General features: G+C 38.5%; 2 protein-coding genes across 9 annotated transcripts in view; one reads left to right on the top strand and one right to left on the bottom strand.

Annotated features, from left to right (window-relative positions):
- ANGPTL5 (angiopoietin like 5) overlaps positions 1 to 15,277 on the bottom strand; it is a 35,676-nt gene extending 20,399 nt beyond the window's left edge. The window contains exons 1-5 of one of the 7 annotated variants that reach the window (XR_001552781.3): positions 15,043 to 15,182; positions 14,139 to 14,289; positions 10,349 to 10,509; positions 8,831 to 9,040; positions 5,326 to 5,613 (exon numbers count right to left, since the gene is read on the bottom strand). The gene's annotated coding sequence lies outside the window, so the exon portion shown is untranslated. Of the gene's footprint in view, positions 1 to 3,698; positions 5,614 to 7,566; positions 7,792 to 8,830; positions 9,041 to 10,348; positions 10,510 to 14,138; positions 14,290 to 15,042 lie in introns of those variants that run through there. The other 6 variants (XR_001552782.3, XR_014931766.1, XR_014931769.1 and 3 more) reach the window with 6 other exon arrangements.
- The window catches only part of CEP126 (centrosomal protein 126), a 30,208-nt gene that overhangs the window by 5,523 nt on the left and 7,249 nt on the right, over positions 1 to 17,436 (top strand). For both annotated transcript variants that reach the window (XM_015852256.3, XM_032442188.2), the window contains exons 3-6: positions 3,515 to 3,660; positions 4,959 to 5,064; positions 5,466 to 5,664; positions 14,781 to 16,869. In XM_015852256.3, the coding sequence (XP_015707742.1) occupies positions 3,515 to 3,660; positions 4,959 to 5,064; positions 5,466 to 5,664; positions 14,781 to 16,869 (2,540 nt within the window). The remainder of the gene's footprint in view (positions 1 to 3,514; positions 3,661 to 4,958; positions 5,065 to 5,465; positions 5,665 to 14,780; positions 16,870 to 17,436) is intronic.

The following is a 17,436-nucleotide window of genomic DNA, read 5'->3' as shown; positions in this document are numbered from 1 at the left end:
TGCAGACCTGGATCTGACAGAACTGGCTGCAGAAGTAACGGAGAGAACAACAGAGTAGCATGGGATTTATGTTAAAGGCACCTGGTGTGAAATATCTGGATGTACCATGAACCTATGGATCTGTTAAAGAAGAGCAAAAGTGTAAAAGTGTGGTAGGAAACATCAAAATGACTCCAAGTGGGTCCCAAGGTGAGGAAGAAGAAAACATTAATATGAACATCTCACTGCTTCTAAAGAAGGGATTCCAGGTGCTGACAACTCACTGTAACACCCCAAGACCATCAGAATGCAACCACCAGTATTGGGGCCCAGAAGAGCAATGGAAGAGTAAGCATAACATCAGGAGGAGGAAGAGAAAATAAGAGTACAAATAAAAACTATTGTAACTGTTACTGAGGCTTTCTTCATATAGGAATATTCCAGAATAATAATTATTTTTCTGTAACAGTTAGACCATTTTTAGTCCCTTAAGATGTGAATTTTGCTAATAACAATAGCAAAAATCTTAGCTTTACATGAGGTGTGCTTCCCTGTTGCTAGTAAATATGGAGTGGAACAAATTGCTGGACAGTGTGGTCAAGTTTGCTGTGAACCATTAGGGCATTGTGGAGGCAGCTTTCTGTGAGCCCCTAGGGCTGGTCTTTCTGAAGCCCTTAGAGCAATTTTGGGCTGCCCTTATTCAGCATATGATAATTGGAGGAGATGAGAGAATACAATTACTCCATGTTCCTCTGGTCCTGGTAAGTATTTCACTTCAGATTTAGAGTGTAACACCCCATTTTACCCTTTTCTTGATGTTGCTGTCTTCATCAAGTGTATGCATTACCCATCTACATCAATTTTAAAATTAAAATGCACTGATTTGCAAAGGAACTATGACAATGAATAATTGTATCCTAATGAATATCAGCTCAGCATCAAACAGTTCATTTCATAGCATTCCATGTGCACTGTGTAGCAATAAGCATTTAGGTAGTAATAAGCACTCAGTCCACCTGCAGATGTAGCATCCATCACTTCACTGTGAAGATAAGTTAGTAAAATGAACAAGGAAATAGTTTCACCATCTGCTTATACTGGTTTTGGCATGAAAATACCTTCCACGTAATGTCTGCAAATGCAGAACTGCTAAATCTTTTAAGTTTCATATTCCACATTTGCTATAAACATTTGGGCAGACGTTGCAGAAATCGCTGCACCACCGTGTTGTTAATAGTACAGGGGAAAAAAACAGGTTAAAAGAATTGGGTCAGGAAACTCTTGTGGTAACTCCTCATCTTAAAGCTATGCTCTTTTGCCAGTGTTATATGTATGGTGTGGACCTCAGCTGGTGGCTGAAGGCTGGTGGATGAGTTTGTTTAAAGTGCTTTTCTGTAAGATGCCGCTATGCATTTGTAGAATTATTTTACATAATGCACCTGGATTTCCCAATTTACATTTTCTAAGGTCAAGAAGTTAATGACGCCGGCTTCATAGAATATCTCTAATGCATTTCCTTCCAGTTAAAGTAAGATACTATTTCTGCCTCATGTCTTACTCCAAGCCAAATAGAGATCATGATGGGTAGCAGTGAGAAAGGCCTCCTCCATCAGCAGCTGGCCTTGCCCATCTCCAGCTGTGTGGAACAAGAATCTTTTATGAATTCCAGTTATAAGGAATGTGGCAGAGTGCAGCTATGTCATATTCCAGAGCCCTTTAGAAAAACAGTGAAAGACTTGGTCAGAATTTACTCATTCCTTTTTGCAGTTATACTCTGGATTTATTCCAGGTGTGAAGTCGTAGAATTTCCCACATCTGAATTTAGCAGCCACAGTTCAACCGAAGGCCTTTGAGAGCAACCTCTGGAAAAATTAAGGAGATGTAGAAGAATGTTTTTAAAATACTTCCTAGGATAAGCAAGTCTGTTTCTTCTATTGTGATTTTCCTATATTTTCAGTCGGGATAAAGAGTTTCAATAGTGCAGATTTCTGTTTTTACCATCAGTGAAATATCAGAATACTGCAAGTTGACAGTAAATTCTGGTTCTATTGCTGAAACTTCTGGAGTGTGTGAACAATTAAAGCTCCTGTCAAACTTTAACCAAACTGCTGTGTCTTTGATGCTTATATTTCTCTGCAGATCTGATCTGTTGTTGGATAACTGCTGTTCGGGCCTCATGCCGTGCTTCAAGTTAAATCAGTCCACCTTGCTGAAAAGAGGTTCTCAAAGGAAGCATTTTTAATATGATTGTTTCTGACCACCAGGAGCACTGCTGTACCGTGCAGGTGATGGAGCACTGGCACAGGCTGCACACAGGCTTTGGGGTTTCCTCCTTGGAGATCTTCCAACGTTGCCAGGACGTGGCCACGGGCACCCTGCTCTGGGTGTCCCTGCTGGATTGGAGCTGTAGTGTCAAAGAAAGGAAGATCGTATATAACAACCTCTTGTTCACCTCATGATATGGGGGGGAGTGTTAAGGTGCACTTGTAATTATAGCCGCGGTATCAGAAAAGCAAATACGCGATTTCAGGATTGAGTAGCTGCATGGAATCTCCTCACAGCGCTTATCCGATTTCATATAAGTGCATCTTTTGTCATCACTTTCTATTAATGAAAGGCAATAATTGGTCCACAAAACTGAGAAAGAATAAATAAAATAGTCTGAGTTACAGAGCAGCTCTGTTGTAGTGATCCCTGCATGGCAGAATTTGTAGAGGTTAAATCTGATAAGTTATGGATTTGTGTGCTAGTTTGTCTGTGCAGACACTGTGCCAATAAGGTTGCTGCTGGAGGGTAGATTTCACTCAAGGAGCCAATATAATTTTGGAGGCAAAAGCTGATGCTTTTGTCAGCAGGAATGAAAATTCCACGTAGCTTCATCAAGCTTGTGCCCACAAGAGTTAAGCTTTGTGGTGATGCTTGTTTTCAACTGCTTTGCTTTCCAGTCCATAGAAGGACACATTTTAAGCATATATGGTATTTAGAACTGATAGGGTCAATTAGAGCTTCAGATCCCATTTTTTACTGCTGAACTGATGTCTTTCTGAAAGTTTCCCAACCACTGGAAGTGGATAAATTCTGACATATTTCTAGGTTAAAGCTCTAGCTCTTGTGTGTTGCTTCTGGATAACAACTCTTAAGCTCCTGGAAGGTACAGACTCACAGTAGCTGAAGTTTATCATCCTACATATTTGCCCACTGTTACACATTTATGTGATCACATAAGAAATGTGGTGAAAGTACATCAGTGACAAGAGCTGTATGATTCTGCATGTGAATTCCCTTATAAGAAAACATTACATTTCTGGGTGAAGCTAAGAAAATAAAAATATTATGGTGCATTTCTTTGTCACCCACTGTCCCATTGAGGTTCATGCTGACTATAATAATTCAGCTGTGCTGATTTTTCTAGCATTTAATTTATGGACAACCAAGCTTTTATTCCAACACCACCAGATAATAGACAAGTTGCTGATATTTCTGCAAGCGTAATTAGAAAGCACAGATGTCATTTAATTTTTCTTCTTAAATACAGAGCCTTTGAAGAAAGACAGAAGCAAAAAGAAGAACAAGAACAAAGATTCAGAGAACGAGTCCTGCAACAAAGGAAAATGAAATTCTGGGAAACAACTGAGAAGTTCCAGCGCGCCCATCTCCCTGCTTCCCAGCACAAGCAGATAGGTTTGTGAATGGAAGTGCAACCACTATTCACAAGGCAGTTTTTTCTTATTAATCAAATTTTACTGAAACCAAATTAACTGAATTAATTAGTGTCAGCAGAACATAACAGACAAGAGGCACAGGTTTGGTATGCATAACATTGGGTAGAAGAAATGAAATAATAAGGGTTAGTTTGTTTCCAAAAACTGTGAGATATTTCATTTTATTCCAGTCATAGTGTGCAATCATCTCCCAGAGGAATTGTGGCTCCCATGTTTTTTCTCCACTTGTTTCACTGCAGGGTCCTCACTGCTTATAACTCTGTAATTTCAGAGTTTTGTGTTAGAACATCGCTGAAAGTTAGTAGGAAGGATCCCTATTTGAAGCCCTGAATACAAAATATTCCAGAATATGCCTTTTGTTTATCATTAAAAGAGGTTCTCCTAGCAAATATTAATATATTATATAACTTTTGCTGAATTAGTCAGCTTTTTGAGCTGTTCTTTCGCTGCTGGAAAGTAGTGATCACTGCAACTCAGTTCCTGATTTCTTCATTGGAATGAGTGCAGATTGGCAGGAGTTCTTAATAGCTTCAGCCAAGTCTGACTTCCAGTCAACTTTCCAGTGTTGAAACTCCGAAGATATGGTATAATACTTAGTAATTCTTCAACAGATTTACTCTTCCAGCTGCAGTTGTGCCAGCTGTGAGGTAATGTCTCTGACTTCAAGATCAAATGTCAGAATAAAATAACAAAATAGGACAGTACTGGGCTTCTTTGGAGCTCTACTCTCAGTCCAGACTGCGTAGCAATATGATGAATCACAATCTTTTTGTTGGTTTTCTTAGTAGTAATTCTGTCTCTGCCCTTTTCTCTCTTGCCTTTCTTTATTTGTAAGAAGCAACACCTTGGGCCTATCTGGACTTTTCCTTTCTCCACTGCTTCAATTCCTAAGTCACAATTTGTCCTCTGTAGAATACCTGTAAGCCATAACTTTGGTTTAGTGAATGACCATAATAATGATGTAAAAACAAAGTTAGTGCTGGATATTTAAACCACCTACTTTGTCAGTTTTGTAGTCTAAAGGCAAATATCAGAACTGCAGAATAAATTCTTTACTATAAAGATTCAAGCAGAATATAACTTTGTTTCAGAGAAACTAGAGATGCTCCACCATGCCTAACAATGATAAAACCCTGAGTTCATGGTAACAGCCTGAACATAGGCTCTCCGAACTTAAGAATTTTAACCCAAACATACAAAATATTCCAATTTAAAGATTTTTTTCCAATGTGTTTTTTTTTCTGTTAATACCTCTAGTCCAGACAAAAGCAGCTTTTCAGTTAGAAGAAGCTCTTGAACAAATTAAAGGATCAGTTTTAACATCAGGATTGTGCTTGCCAAGCAGAAACAAAACTACCGGCAGGTGAGCATAAACATTCTCGATGATGATCAACAGAAGTAAGTTGCTTATTGTGTTGTCTTAAAAGAAAAAAAACAACCTAAAAAACTTCCATGCTCCAGTCCTGCAGATGACCAAACTGTTGGCTGACATTTTCCAGATTAATTCAGCCCGAGGCAGTCACCCAACAACCCAATCACAACTCTGACAATTTGTAAATTAGACAAGTTTTAAAATGGAAAGTGCTGGACAGTCTTAACGCAGGACAGTACAAACAGCACCACCTGTAGTTACATGTAGTTCTGCTGTCCTTCACATGCCAGGCGTTTATTGATGATGTGTACTTTTGGAAAGGAACATCTTTGAAAGTGAATAGTTGGCACATAGAAAGAAGCCAAAGTAATAAGCTTTTCACTTGCATCAAGAACCACAGATGACACTTCATACTCATCAGCATCGAGGAATGGTTATTCGCATCAGGAGCAGATTTCAGCAATGGTTGGCTTGGACAAAACAATGCAGGAGAGCAGCAGAACAAGTGTGGATAATAACAGACTTCTATTCCAGAAAAATCTGAAAGAAATGCAGCAGCTGCTTGAAAAACAGCATCTCAGCAACCTGGAGGTACGATATTTTCATCTGATTCATTATAGAATGCTTTTTAAATGTAAGAGAAAGATTCTTGAATGGAATAAAACGCGAGATGTTAAGCACACCTTAACAATTAGAGCGCTCTGTACTATGCTGTACCAGTAGATAATTTATAATTAGTGTAAGCACATTTTCAGTAAGAATTCAGAAATCTTCAAAACTGTTTGTAAGGATTTTTTCATAAATACCTCAAAGACATCAGCCATACTGACTTCTTTTAAGAACCTAAGTTTTGTATGTCAGAATTCCTGGCTCTGGAGTAGCCAGGCATTAGTCTGTACAGGGTCCTCTGCTGGCTCCAAGCTCAAATTGGCAGCTTCCACTAACACACGTGAGTTTCTGCTATTCTGGTTGCTACAGTGCTATAGCAATACAACTGTGGTAGATCAAAGGTTGAGTTAATTTTTTCTTTCTCAGTGATAAGTGTGCATTCACTTAATGTCACTTGAGATTCTTTGTCTATTATTGTCATCTTTGGTACAGATGCAGGTGCTTCAGTAAAAAGCCCAAAATATTCCTTAACTTTGTGCCTAAGTTAACTTCTAGTATGCAAATCAATTTCAAAAGCCCCCTAGAAACACAGAGAAAATCAAGAAGAAATAAGGTCCAAAATAACGTCTTTCAACTGTGCTTTTTAAGTGTGATTTTAGGTCAGCCAATGTTGTCATTGATTTTGGAAGTATTTTATTTAATATTACATCAATCACAAGTACATAATTTTGATATCACTCACATTTCTATAAGATTCTCTACTGGTGTATGGGCTTGTGAACCTGAAATCACCTTAACATAACGAGGAGCCATCATTTTTACATTGGTAATGGCTGGAGGTGTGGGATCTTTAGTAGCAACAGAGCAAGGGCTTTTCCTTTTCATAAATCTGCATGGAAAACTTCTGAAGAACTGAATGTAGCTCATATATTTGGACTTCTCTGATCTTGATTTCCAAGCATATTGTACCCACTTTGTTCCAATTTGTGTTCATGAGAAGCTGATGGCTAATAGAGAAAAGTTCACTCAACTGGAGTGGACTTCAGAAAGACTGAAGAGGCAGATGATATGGTTTATACTAGAAGAGTTGTTGATTAATGTTCATTCTTATATGCTGTAATCAGCTTTAGATACAGAATGTAATATAGGAATTTACAAATTAATGTGTCTTCAAATTTGTGTATTTTTGAAAATGCTTTGATCCTATACAGAGTTTTGCTGTTTTTTCAGAATTTATTTTTTCTGGTACCACTAGGGGTTGCTCAGCTTCTTCCCTCCAATAAATAGCTTCAAGTTGTAACTACTTGTACTTGAAGCATTTGGACTTTCTTTAAATTTCATGTTTTGGAATCTTATTAGTAAAATAGTCAAGAAAGCTGCTGTCATTTTTCAAGCATCTGAGGTCTGGATGTCTAATACTGGGACTGGGCCACTGTGCGTGTGTTATGACTTTCTGCAAACTGAAGCAATATTTATAATACTTTACTCATGCTGCTGTCATGAATGGTCTTCAGCTGCCTTGTTACTGTCTGTTGTCCACAGTCATTTCAACAGCGTGTGCCTTGCTGAAATGGATGTCAAAGTATTGCACTGTGCGCATGCTTTGCAGCCTAACCATCCACTGAGATCCTTTGACCTCTTTGTTGCTGTTTTTACAGACCCAGCAGGATTATAAAGATTCCTAAAATTCTTCTCTTTCCTAAAGGGCCATAAAGGTCTATGTAGAACCTTACCAGTAGATTTGGTGTGTTCCCTGCTTTCTGACCCTAAAGATTTGTACAGTTTCAGCAGTAAGCCAACGTTTTTAGTAGCCCTTCTCCATTCTCCAAAACTATTGAGCTTAAAATATTGAGAGCCATAGTTTGTGTATTGTGCAACAGTTACTTCTGAGCCGGTATCTTAAATTATTATTTATTATGCTCCATTTTGAAGACATTAGTATTGTTAATGTTCAGTCACAATGGTTTTGTTGCACAGTACTCTTCTGTTTGCTTTTCAGGCATAAGTAAAATCTTTAGGTTGGATCTGATAGCACCGTCTTTAGCTAGGGATAAGTAAAATCTTTAGATTGATAGCACAGTCTTTAGCTAGGCTGCCTGCAGCTTTCACCTAGAAGACACAAACCACGATTCCATTTCATTTTGCCAAATGTTAACTGTACATGTTGAAATTTCCCATTTCTAGCACCTGCCTTGAACCAGCTAATTTAGAAAGCTCCCTCCAGAATGGCTCAGCTGTGCTAAGGAATAATGTGACTCATGTAGCTTTTGTCTTTTTCTTTTCATCACCTCTTCAGTTCATTGACCATCTGAAACTGTTTTGATCAGTATCGTATCTTTTCATGTTATTCCAGAAAAGCACATCATGGTTGAAAAAAACATTTGACATTTTATCTCTTTTGTTGCACTTTTTTCAACAAAATACTTGGAAGTTAGAATGAATTCACAAACAAAATAGGTATAGATTACAAGATGGAGACCACGTTTTCCTTTTCCTTCCTCTGCAGGACTATAATTAGGTTATTCACGTGGTGTCGATGAAATCCAAATGTAAATTCCTCTTCTGATTGATTTGAAACAGAAATTTTACTTTGGCTGTCCTTTTGTTTTCAAGCATATTGTGCAGCCATTGAAGTACTCATTATTGGTCTTTATATGGTTCCCCTTGGAGTAAATTATTCTCAATTTATTGAAGTTATTATGCATTACTTACTTTTTTAGGTTCACTATGTATAGAAGCAGTGTTTAGAACACTGATGGAATTTCTCAGAAACTGCAAACTGAACCACAAGGCTTGGATGTCTAATCCAATAATATTTTGTATTCTCTTATATGGCACGTGTTTATTCATGCTATTGAAAGGGTTAAATAAGCATCTGAGAAATACAGAAGAAGAGCTGTGGTGTTACAATGAGTGAAAGCAACAGATACTGCACATAGGTATGGACTTAGCCCTTCTTGCATGAATGTGCCGCCCTAAAAACTGTTAGCTATTTGTGTCTCTAGGCTTTTGATGTTGGACTACGTCTGTGAAATGAAAAGGCATCAAGTAATGTGCAGAAGAACTTCTTTATGGTAAGGATGAGGGAGCACTGGAACAGGCTGCCCAGAGAGGTTGTGGAGTCTCCTTCTCTACTCAAGACACCTACCTGTGTGACCTGTTGTAGGGCACCTGCTTTAACAGCAGTTGAACTTGATGATCTCTTGAGGTCCATTCCAAACCCTGTGATTCTGTGAACTGATGGAATCACTGAAATCATTTTCAGGTGCTTTTCTGTTATGACTGGAATGAGAGAAACAAGGGTTCCTTTTGCAATATGTATTGTATCATTCAAATTCTTCAGAGGCATAGGCAAGACCTGCATGGGAAAAAGGAGTGTCAGTGTACAAAATGTCTTCCAAGAGTCAAGACATGCTAGAATGGTCAGGGCTAGTTAGCAGGAAAACAGATTTCTAAGGGGAGGGTTAGGATAAAGTGGAATTTGAGTGGAATTCAGAATTATGTTTGAGGAGACCATTCAAAGACTTGAAATAGGTTTCTGCATTCAACTTAAACATTCTGGCCATCTTTAACTTTTAACTGTGAATATTAACATCTCTTATGTTGGTTATTTGAATTTTATGACAAACTCAAGTTTCCTTTTAGCAAGATCAGGGGCTGCAGTTTTAATTGACTTTCAATCAGTATTAGTTGAATATATACGATTATCTTTCACGTTATTACCTAATTCAAAATAACTTCACATTTGCTATAATGGCTACAAATTGAAATTTATCTCTAGACTAACTTACTCTGCCTAAATACTCCGACTCATTTTGGTTATGTATTCCTCAAAGTAGGCTTTTTTAAGATAAAGTAGTAGTTTGTTCCAAGTTGGTGCTCCAGAAAATAACATTCCAAGCTTCATATCTAACAGTCTGGCCATTCAGTTATTTGAAGAACACCTTGCCTCAAGACAGCCCTCCTTCAACAGATGACAGTAGAGGATATGTACCGAAACAGCATTTTCACTACAGAAAGGCTTTCTTTCAGTGGTAGATTAATACAGTAATAGGACTTTGTGGAAATACCGTCATCATTATTCATACAGCATTCAGTCATCTAATATATACCTGCAACTCCTCTCCATGCATGTACTTTTTCAAAAGAACAGCTATTGTTTTTTATCATGCCTTCATTTTTTTATATTCATATGCATCCATCTATACATAGGTATACATAAGAGATCTGTATAGTTATGCACAAAATGATTTCTGTTGTACCTTGGAATCTTTTTGAAGTGACTTGTTTTTTTGGAATGAAGTAAAATGTTCATAAATGTAGTTAAAGGACAGGAACAGAGGGAAAAGCATCAGTATTAGTTTGATCATGTAGATACCAATTTATCAGTAGATAGTGTGTCAAGGGGAAGTTGGGAAATCTATTGCTTTCCCACCAAGATTCAAGTCACTGTCTGGAGTGCTTCTACCCCTTTGAAGATGACAGAGCTGTACTTCGGTTTTCTTTTTTCTTTTTCTTTTTTTTTTTTTTTTTTTTTTCCTTTTTAACAGAATTAAGCCCTAATTTGTGAAGTGGAAAGCACAGTAAAATTTAACCATTTTCTTCAAAGGTTCATCTTCTATCCTAGTAGGCTCATGGTAGCGTAGGAACCAAGAAACTTAGTTACCTCTTTCAATTTAGTGCTATATTAATTCTTATCAAACTCTCACAGCACTTCTGTAGGATGTTGCAGCTTGAGCTCGATGTGCAGTTTATGCCCGGTGGTTGTACATCTCCATATGGAAGCATGAGTCACCAACTGGGAGATAAAGCTTGAAACGAGGCACTCTGAATTCAGAAGACAGGAACAAGCAGAGAACAGCTGGGACCCAGGAGGCAGATAGATCATGTAACAGACAACTTAATTATGCTTTCAGATAGTGTCAAAAAAAGCACATAAACATCAGCTTCTGAATTCAGTAGGCCTTTTTTTTTTTTTTTTGGGGGGGGGGGGGGGGCAGGGTAGGTAGAAGCTGAAATTGTTTACATTTCATTGGCCAAAACTATGGCACATATTCTTATAAATCACATAAACATTTGCTGGAAAATATCATTTTAGAGCTTTGGGTCTCATTGAAACCTTAAACATAAGTGAGAGAGATTATTTCTTTGCTATAAATTGGTAACAAATTTTATAGTTATTTGCTTTCATTTCTGTATAAATCGCTGCCTCGAAACAGCTTCATCTACAAAATCTTCTTGAAAACATTTATCCCACAATCCTCAAATTCCAGAAGAGTGTAAGTGGATTGGGACTGGTTAATTTCTTTACTCCTTTTTGGGATAACCAAAATGACACAGAATATAACATAACATAGATTGATAAACAATTATGAACCTGCTCATTAAACAATGTCCTTGCATTCTGTGTATAACATTTAAACAATTATAAAGTAATTAAGTACCCTTACAATTCATGCTGCATGTGTGCTAAATTCTTCTAAATTTTGCTTTCTGATAGCTTTCAGGTTACTTTTCCATACAATTTGTATTTGACTTCTCTCTTAAATTTTCACAACAGACACCACTTTACTGAAAGAAAATTTATGGATGGGTTAGAAATAAAAAGAGAACTCATGCACTGTGATCCCCAGAACTTCCACATGTAATCGTTTGATAATTAAATAATATCTAAAAAGTAGTATTATGAATTCAATTTCTGGGGCTGAAGGACTGTGTTAGTCCATAAGAGAGTTAAGCATCTGGAGCAGGGATCCTGAGAACAAGCACTCAGTACAGGAATGCTGAATTTGCTAACAGATAGCAACAGAGAGAAAGATATGGCTGAATACATTCCCTACATGATTTTGTACATTTGTCTCAGGACTTCATTAAATCTGTAGGTTAAGGCCCTGATAGTGAGCACTCAGGTCGCTTTGCCTTCTGAATCTTTCAGCATCAATTGCTGAAGTGCTGCATGGCCTAAGAGATTCAAAAGAAGTTCTATTTATCGCAAGGAGTTAAGAGCCTGTGTTTGTAGCATCCTTTGATAGCTTTTCAGACAAACAGATCAAGTCCCAATAAATACTCCAGTTCATAGCTAGTTTCTGTATCCTAGATGAGGTTGGAGAGAGAGGAGGTGGAATTAGTCCAGGAAAGACAAGGGTGTTGGTAGTTTGTTTTTCTCTGGTCATCCTGTGTTCCACGGCTTCTTTGGTGTGTTTGGTGGAGTATTCAGAATCTTTTGTGTAACCAAAATCCTGCCTTGATGGGATTTGCTTTATTGGCTCAGCCCAAATCTCATGTGAAATCAACATCGTGTAGTACCATTAATTTCACATCTTCCAAACGTGCACTGGCACTATTATTAATTTTCTAATGGGCTTGACCATTCCACTTTAATTTCAACATTTCTCTACAGAAGTTTATTTGAAACACTTTATTTAAATGGAACTTATCTTCCTGCATTGCGGCAGGTCACTGTCATCATGAAAGTTTCCTCGGGGTCACGTTTTGTCTTTGTTTTAGCATGTTACCAACATGAAATTGACACAGCTGTTCTAAGGCTTAAGACATACAAGTGACCTCTGTAGCTCCTGATAAGTATTCCCTTTCCTAAAGTGCCAAGTGTGCAGATAGGCTGGGGTTAGATTTCATTTGTAAGGGACATAAGTGAATAGAGGCAGCAGATGATACAATAAATTGCACTGATGTAAACAGAACAGATACGCAAATTTAGAAAGCAAAGAGATAATATAACTTAGAAACATTTCTGCTTCCTTATCATCCAATAATATTCTTAGAGATAAAATGAAATGTTGGGGATTTTCTGGTTTATTTCTGAGCAGCTATTGACCACTAAAAGAAGCAATAATTCCGAATGCTTTTTGAGGTCTGCATGCATAGTACTTCTTATGCATTTTTAGCAGGAAATGTGGCATTCGCTATCATTGCATAGTAAGCTACAAAAGCAAAATGAAGTACGTAAATCTGTAATGAGACCGATGAGGAGTTTTCATGTGTGAAATTATAAAACTGCACAAAACAGCAAAATGAATACAACAAAATAAATGTATGTGAACTAAATTTGCATGAAGTAGGTAAAAGTGGTGGTGCATTTCAAGGAGAACATCTTCTTCATCCTTCTGTTCTGAACTTAATTCTGGAAGCTGCCCCAACTGGAACTTTAGTCCCCGTGAGGTCTGTTTTACAAGGACAATAAAATCATATACAATGCAGAATTAAATCTGTTCTCAGCCTCTGGGGCAGAAGTGCTTGAACTGCTTTGGTTTTGACTTTTGAAAGTTGCAGCTCTCCGTGTACCCTCCAGATGTGTTTAAGTTAACCTGCTATAGATCTAGGGTCAGTTTTTTATTCAACAATTACAATTTTTCTCCTGTATTTAACCTAGACATTTTACAGGTGCAGTCTCTAGTTTGAACAAGAAATAACCTCACATGGATAACTTCTTTTTATCATCTGTTTGGTTTGCTTGGCTTTGCTTTTCCCATTTGGGAAACCCAGAGTTAGTCTTAAATTTAACCCGGTACTGAAATTTCTGGGTATGTGGTTTTTCCTTGTTTGGCTAAGTTCAAGCAGAGGTTAACAATATAATTTAGCCAAACACAAAAGTTAATAAATAACCAACAAAGCATTATTTATTCTTCTGTTTTAGAAAGACTCCAGTTTGTACAGCTTTAATTTGAAAACATTCCCTAAAGGGATCTTTCTCTACGCTTGGTTCTTTGTTCTTGCATTTAGTTTCTTTATCTCAGTTCATAACTGTAGTAAAGGGCTGCAGCAATCTCCGAACACCTCACACAAGATACGATTTAATTCAATCATAAAAAGTCTTGCAGGATTCAACGAGCTTTTTATTCTGCAATTTAAAATACTTGTGCAGCTATAAACTATGCAATATTATGGCTTAACATTTTGAGTAGAATTAACAGTTTTACTGCAAAAGTTTGTTCCACACTGATTAGTTTTATGCATTCTTTAGTAAGTTTTTGAAACATTAATTCCATTGTTATTTCCAGGGAATATATCATCTCTTACTGAGGTGAACAGACTTTGCTATTTGAAACCATTCTGTTTTAAATTACTAACAAAAAAACCTGTAATTGCTTTATATCTAAGGAAGCTTCTCTTAGGCTCTTCGCCAGTGTGTCGTACAAAATACTTCAGCTGCTCAGCTGTGAGGAACAGAGAGAGGGAGAAATACAGGAATCTGAAAATAGATAAAGTGCATGTTTTCCTTGTTGTTATGTGCCTTTTCAGATCTTAGAATGCATATATTTTCATCTATGTCAGGCATCTCAGTGTCTGGATGGAGAAGTATTGGTGAAGAAAGCACCTGTATGGTATATACACATCAAATGCTCACAGTAGCAGTTCAGAAGTGCCCATCGCTCTTATTCAATTACTGTGTTACTGTCTGATGAAACGGTTGGGGGAGCGGGTGGAATCTTCCGTACCCTGAGACCTGATCTGTTCTCATTGAGCAGATGGTACTTCCCTTTTTTCTGAAAGATGAGAAGAAGGGGATTGAGCTGTTGATGATGATAGCTGTGAGATGCTGGACATGTTTGTTATGATGAGGTTCAAATCCTCCTCACTTGTGGCAGTCTGTATAAAAGTAAACACAGTCATATAGTATAGAAAAAAATCCAGTTTGGGAAAAATTCAGTAACTGATGTATATTTTCTTGCATTCTCTTTCATTTTGTTAGCTTCATTTTATGTTGGAATACAAGAACCACTGTGTACCACAGGACAAGCCAGAAATAGTAGCTCTGTTTAGATTCTCCAAATGGTATTCCATTTTTATATAGTAGAATTGCTATAATATATGCATTTAAACTTGTAGAACTGTGCAGCTCGTTTGTCTCAGTTTGATCTACAGAAGAAATCATTTCCTTTTGCAATTGAACGCAGTTAAATTTTGACATGATGGAAGCTTTGGTGCTATGACCTTAAATCATAAAAGCACCTGGTACACTATTGATTGTGCTCTGGTCTAAGCTCTCATTAATGAAAAGCTAGTACAAGTGGGAAAAGAAAACAACAGATATTTCTGATAGATAAATTCAGCAGTCCTGATTTGTGTCTGTATTTCAGAACTTTCACGAAGAAGTCGATAGGACAGACGATTCAGAAAGCTTATCAAGTCTTGACAGCCTGGAGGCTGGAGAACAAAACGCAATTTGCACTCCACTGAGTGAACCATCTTTGACTACAAGTTGTGACTGTGCGCCATGTATTCCAGGAAAGTCACAGATTAGGAGCGATGTGTCTTATGCAGCTCAAAATACTTCTAAAAACACACATCTAAATAACTGTCAGAGAAATATAGATTCCCAAAACACCCACCATGACTTACCTACTGAGGGCCTTTTAGCCAAACGTAACGTTCTAACTCTTGCAAACGATACAGAAGAGAAACCACCTGTTCCTCACAGATCTGGAAAAAAAGTTGCAGAGTTCTCTACTTCTGGCAATCAAGAAAGCTCTGTAAATAAAGCATTTCCCATTCTGCAAAACAGAAAAGAAGAAAGGAACGATTCATCTTCTGGCATTTGTAGCACATTAGCAACCAGTCCTTCAGTTTTCAGTTCTAGAAAAGCCTGGGCCAGCCCTGGTTCTACTCCAGGAGAAAGAGTTCAGGATCTGATGCAAAATCAGAGCTTTAAAATGACCCCACAAAAAAGAAGTAAATCTGTGCAAACCTCCACTGAACCCATTGCAACATCCAGAATATTTCCTAATCAGAGGTGTTTCTCTGGCAATCCCAGCCCAGATGAGGTGGTGCCAAAGAACAGAAACGTCAGCATGGATTTTTTTAAAAATACTTTAGGAAAAGTGATTGAAAGAAAAGAAGAAAACATTAAATCTATTGATGACATCGACCAGAAATCAGCTTTACTTCAGGACATACCACATGCCTCAGCTGCGTGCAATGTTAAGAAGCAGAATAACAAGGAGGAAGAAAAGGCTAATGTGGTTGAAACTATGTCAGTGGTGTCTGACACAGAGCTGGGTTTTGGCACTGCTGCACAGCACAGCTCCCAGAAAAACAGCATTTACGACAGAAAAAGAGCAAAACTACTCAGTAGTATCTTTAAGAAAGAGGCTGAAGCTGTGGTTATGAACCACGGAATCACTTTTGGAACTCGGCCTGTGTCTGATATCAGAGACAGCTTAGAACTTGCAAAAAGTAAAAAGAAGAGTGCAGAAAATACAAAAAGTGGTAGAAAGCTCAAATGGTGTGATCAAATCAACCAGATAATAGTAGAGAATAATGAAAGTTGCTATGAGGAAAGCATCAGTGAAAGATCTGCACAGGTTTACTGTGTTCATACTGTGAGTAATGCTCCCTGTGCTAATCCATGTATGGGTGCTCACCCTTCCAACACTACAGTCACAGAAAATCGCCATGAAAATCCACATATACCAAAACCAAATGTTAATTCTGCAAAATCAAATAAAGAATGCACCTCTCTGAATATGCTGATGTCTACTGGATTCTCTTTCCCTAAAAATGTTTGGATGGTATCAAAACATGAAGCAAGCGAATCCCCAGTATCCGCTAACGATGATAACATTCACGAAGAGAATCAACACAAAAATAAGGCAAAAATAATCAGAAGTACAAGACCCATAAGAGACCAGTTGTGTTCTGTGCCCAGGAGCCACAGAGGCCGTGGCACTGCAGTCCGAGTGCAGTCAGCCACTGGAGGCCGAGCAGCTCAGGGCAGGATGCTGGTACCTCAGCCGCCATCTGCACCTGCACCACGGAGCAAACGTGGCAAGAGCAGAGCCAGCCCAGCTGCGAGGCAGCCCCTGCCGTCTTCCCGTCCTCAAGATACTTCTATCAATGGGAACTCTTTAAGTGAAGGGCAAGCTTGGCTGGCACATCAGATTTTAAATAAAGGTACACCGGGAAGCAGTGAGAGCAGAACTTGTGGTTCTGAGGTGGCCACTGTGCTGTCCACTCATCACTGCAGTACGTCCTGTGAACCTCTGGCAATGCACAGTGGTTGTGTCAGCAGCAGGCCAACAGCCGGCTGCCAGCTCTGTTCTGTAACCTGCACTGAGCAACGTGCCAGCACAGGAAACACATCACATCATGGTCATATCCCAACAGCTGAGGAAACAACTGCGTGGAAAGGGGCGCGTATTGCCCTCAGCACCACGGACCCTGCTGCTGGTAAGTCCCACATCTGTGCACTGAGAACGGGACAATGTTCTGTTTTTTGGAGCTGAGTAAATGTGAAGGTTGTGTGTTCATAAGAACTGGTTTTTAAATGGCACAGCTTGGTTCTCAGTCCAAACACAGCCTGTCATCCATTCACACCATGCAGCCGGCTTTAACCATTCTCTGCCATTTCTCAATGTCATTTCTGGTCTAGTGCTGCCCAGAGGCCTCTCAAATGTGGATCCCTATTTTTATAAGTTTTCTACAATGTTAAATAAAAAGGAAGTTATTTCCCTGAGATCCTGAGTAATGAGCAGGTGTGACAGGTGGTCTAAATAATGAAGTAAGAGGAAGTGGGCTTATATAAGCATATTTTACAAGGTAACTGCTCAGTCATAAGGTGTGATTTTTGAGTTGCCCTGTGTGGAGCCATGGGTTGGACTCAGTGAACCTCATGGGTCCCTCCCAGCTCGGCTCAGGAAGTTCCATGGTTCTGTGATAACTGGGAGTCCCAGCCACTGCCAAACAAGAGTGAGAGCCATGCCCATCTATCTGCTTCTATAATGCTGACACTGCACA

Source organism: Coturnix japonica, chromosome 1, assembly GCF_054131305.1.
Source record: "Coturnix japonica strain WE chromosome 1, WE-NBRP24, whole genome shotgun sequence".
Lineage (NCBI taxonomy): Eukaryota > Metazoa > Chordata > Aves > Galliformes > Phasianidae > Coturnix > Coturnix japonica.
Note: the sequence above shows the minus strand (reverse complement) of the source record. Positions and strands in the feature narration are given on the sequence as shown.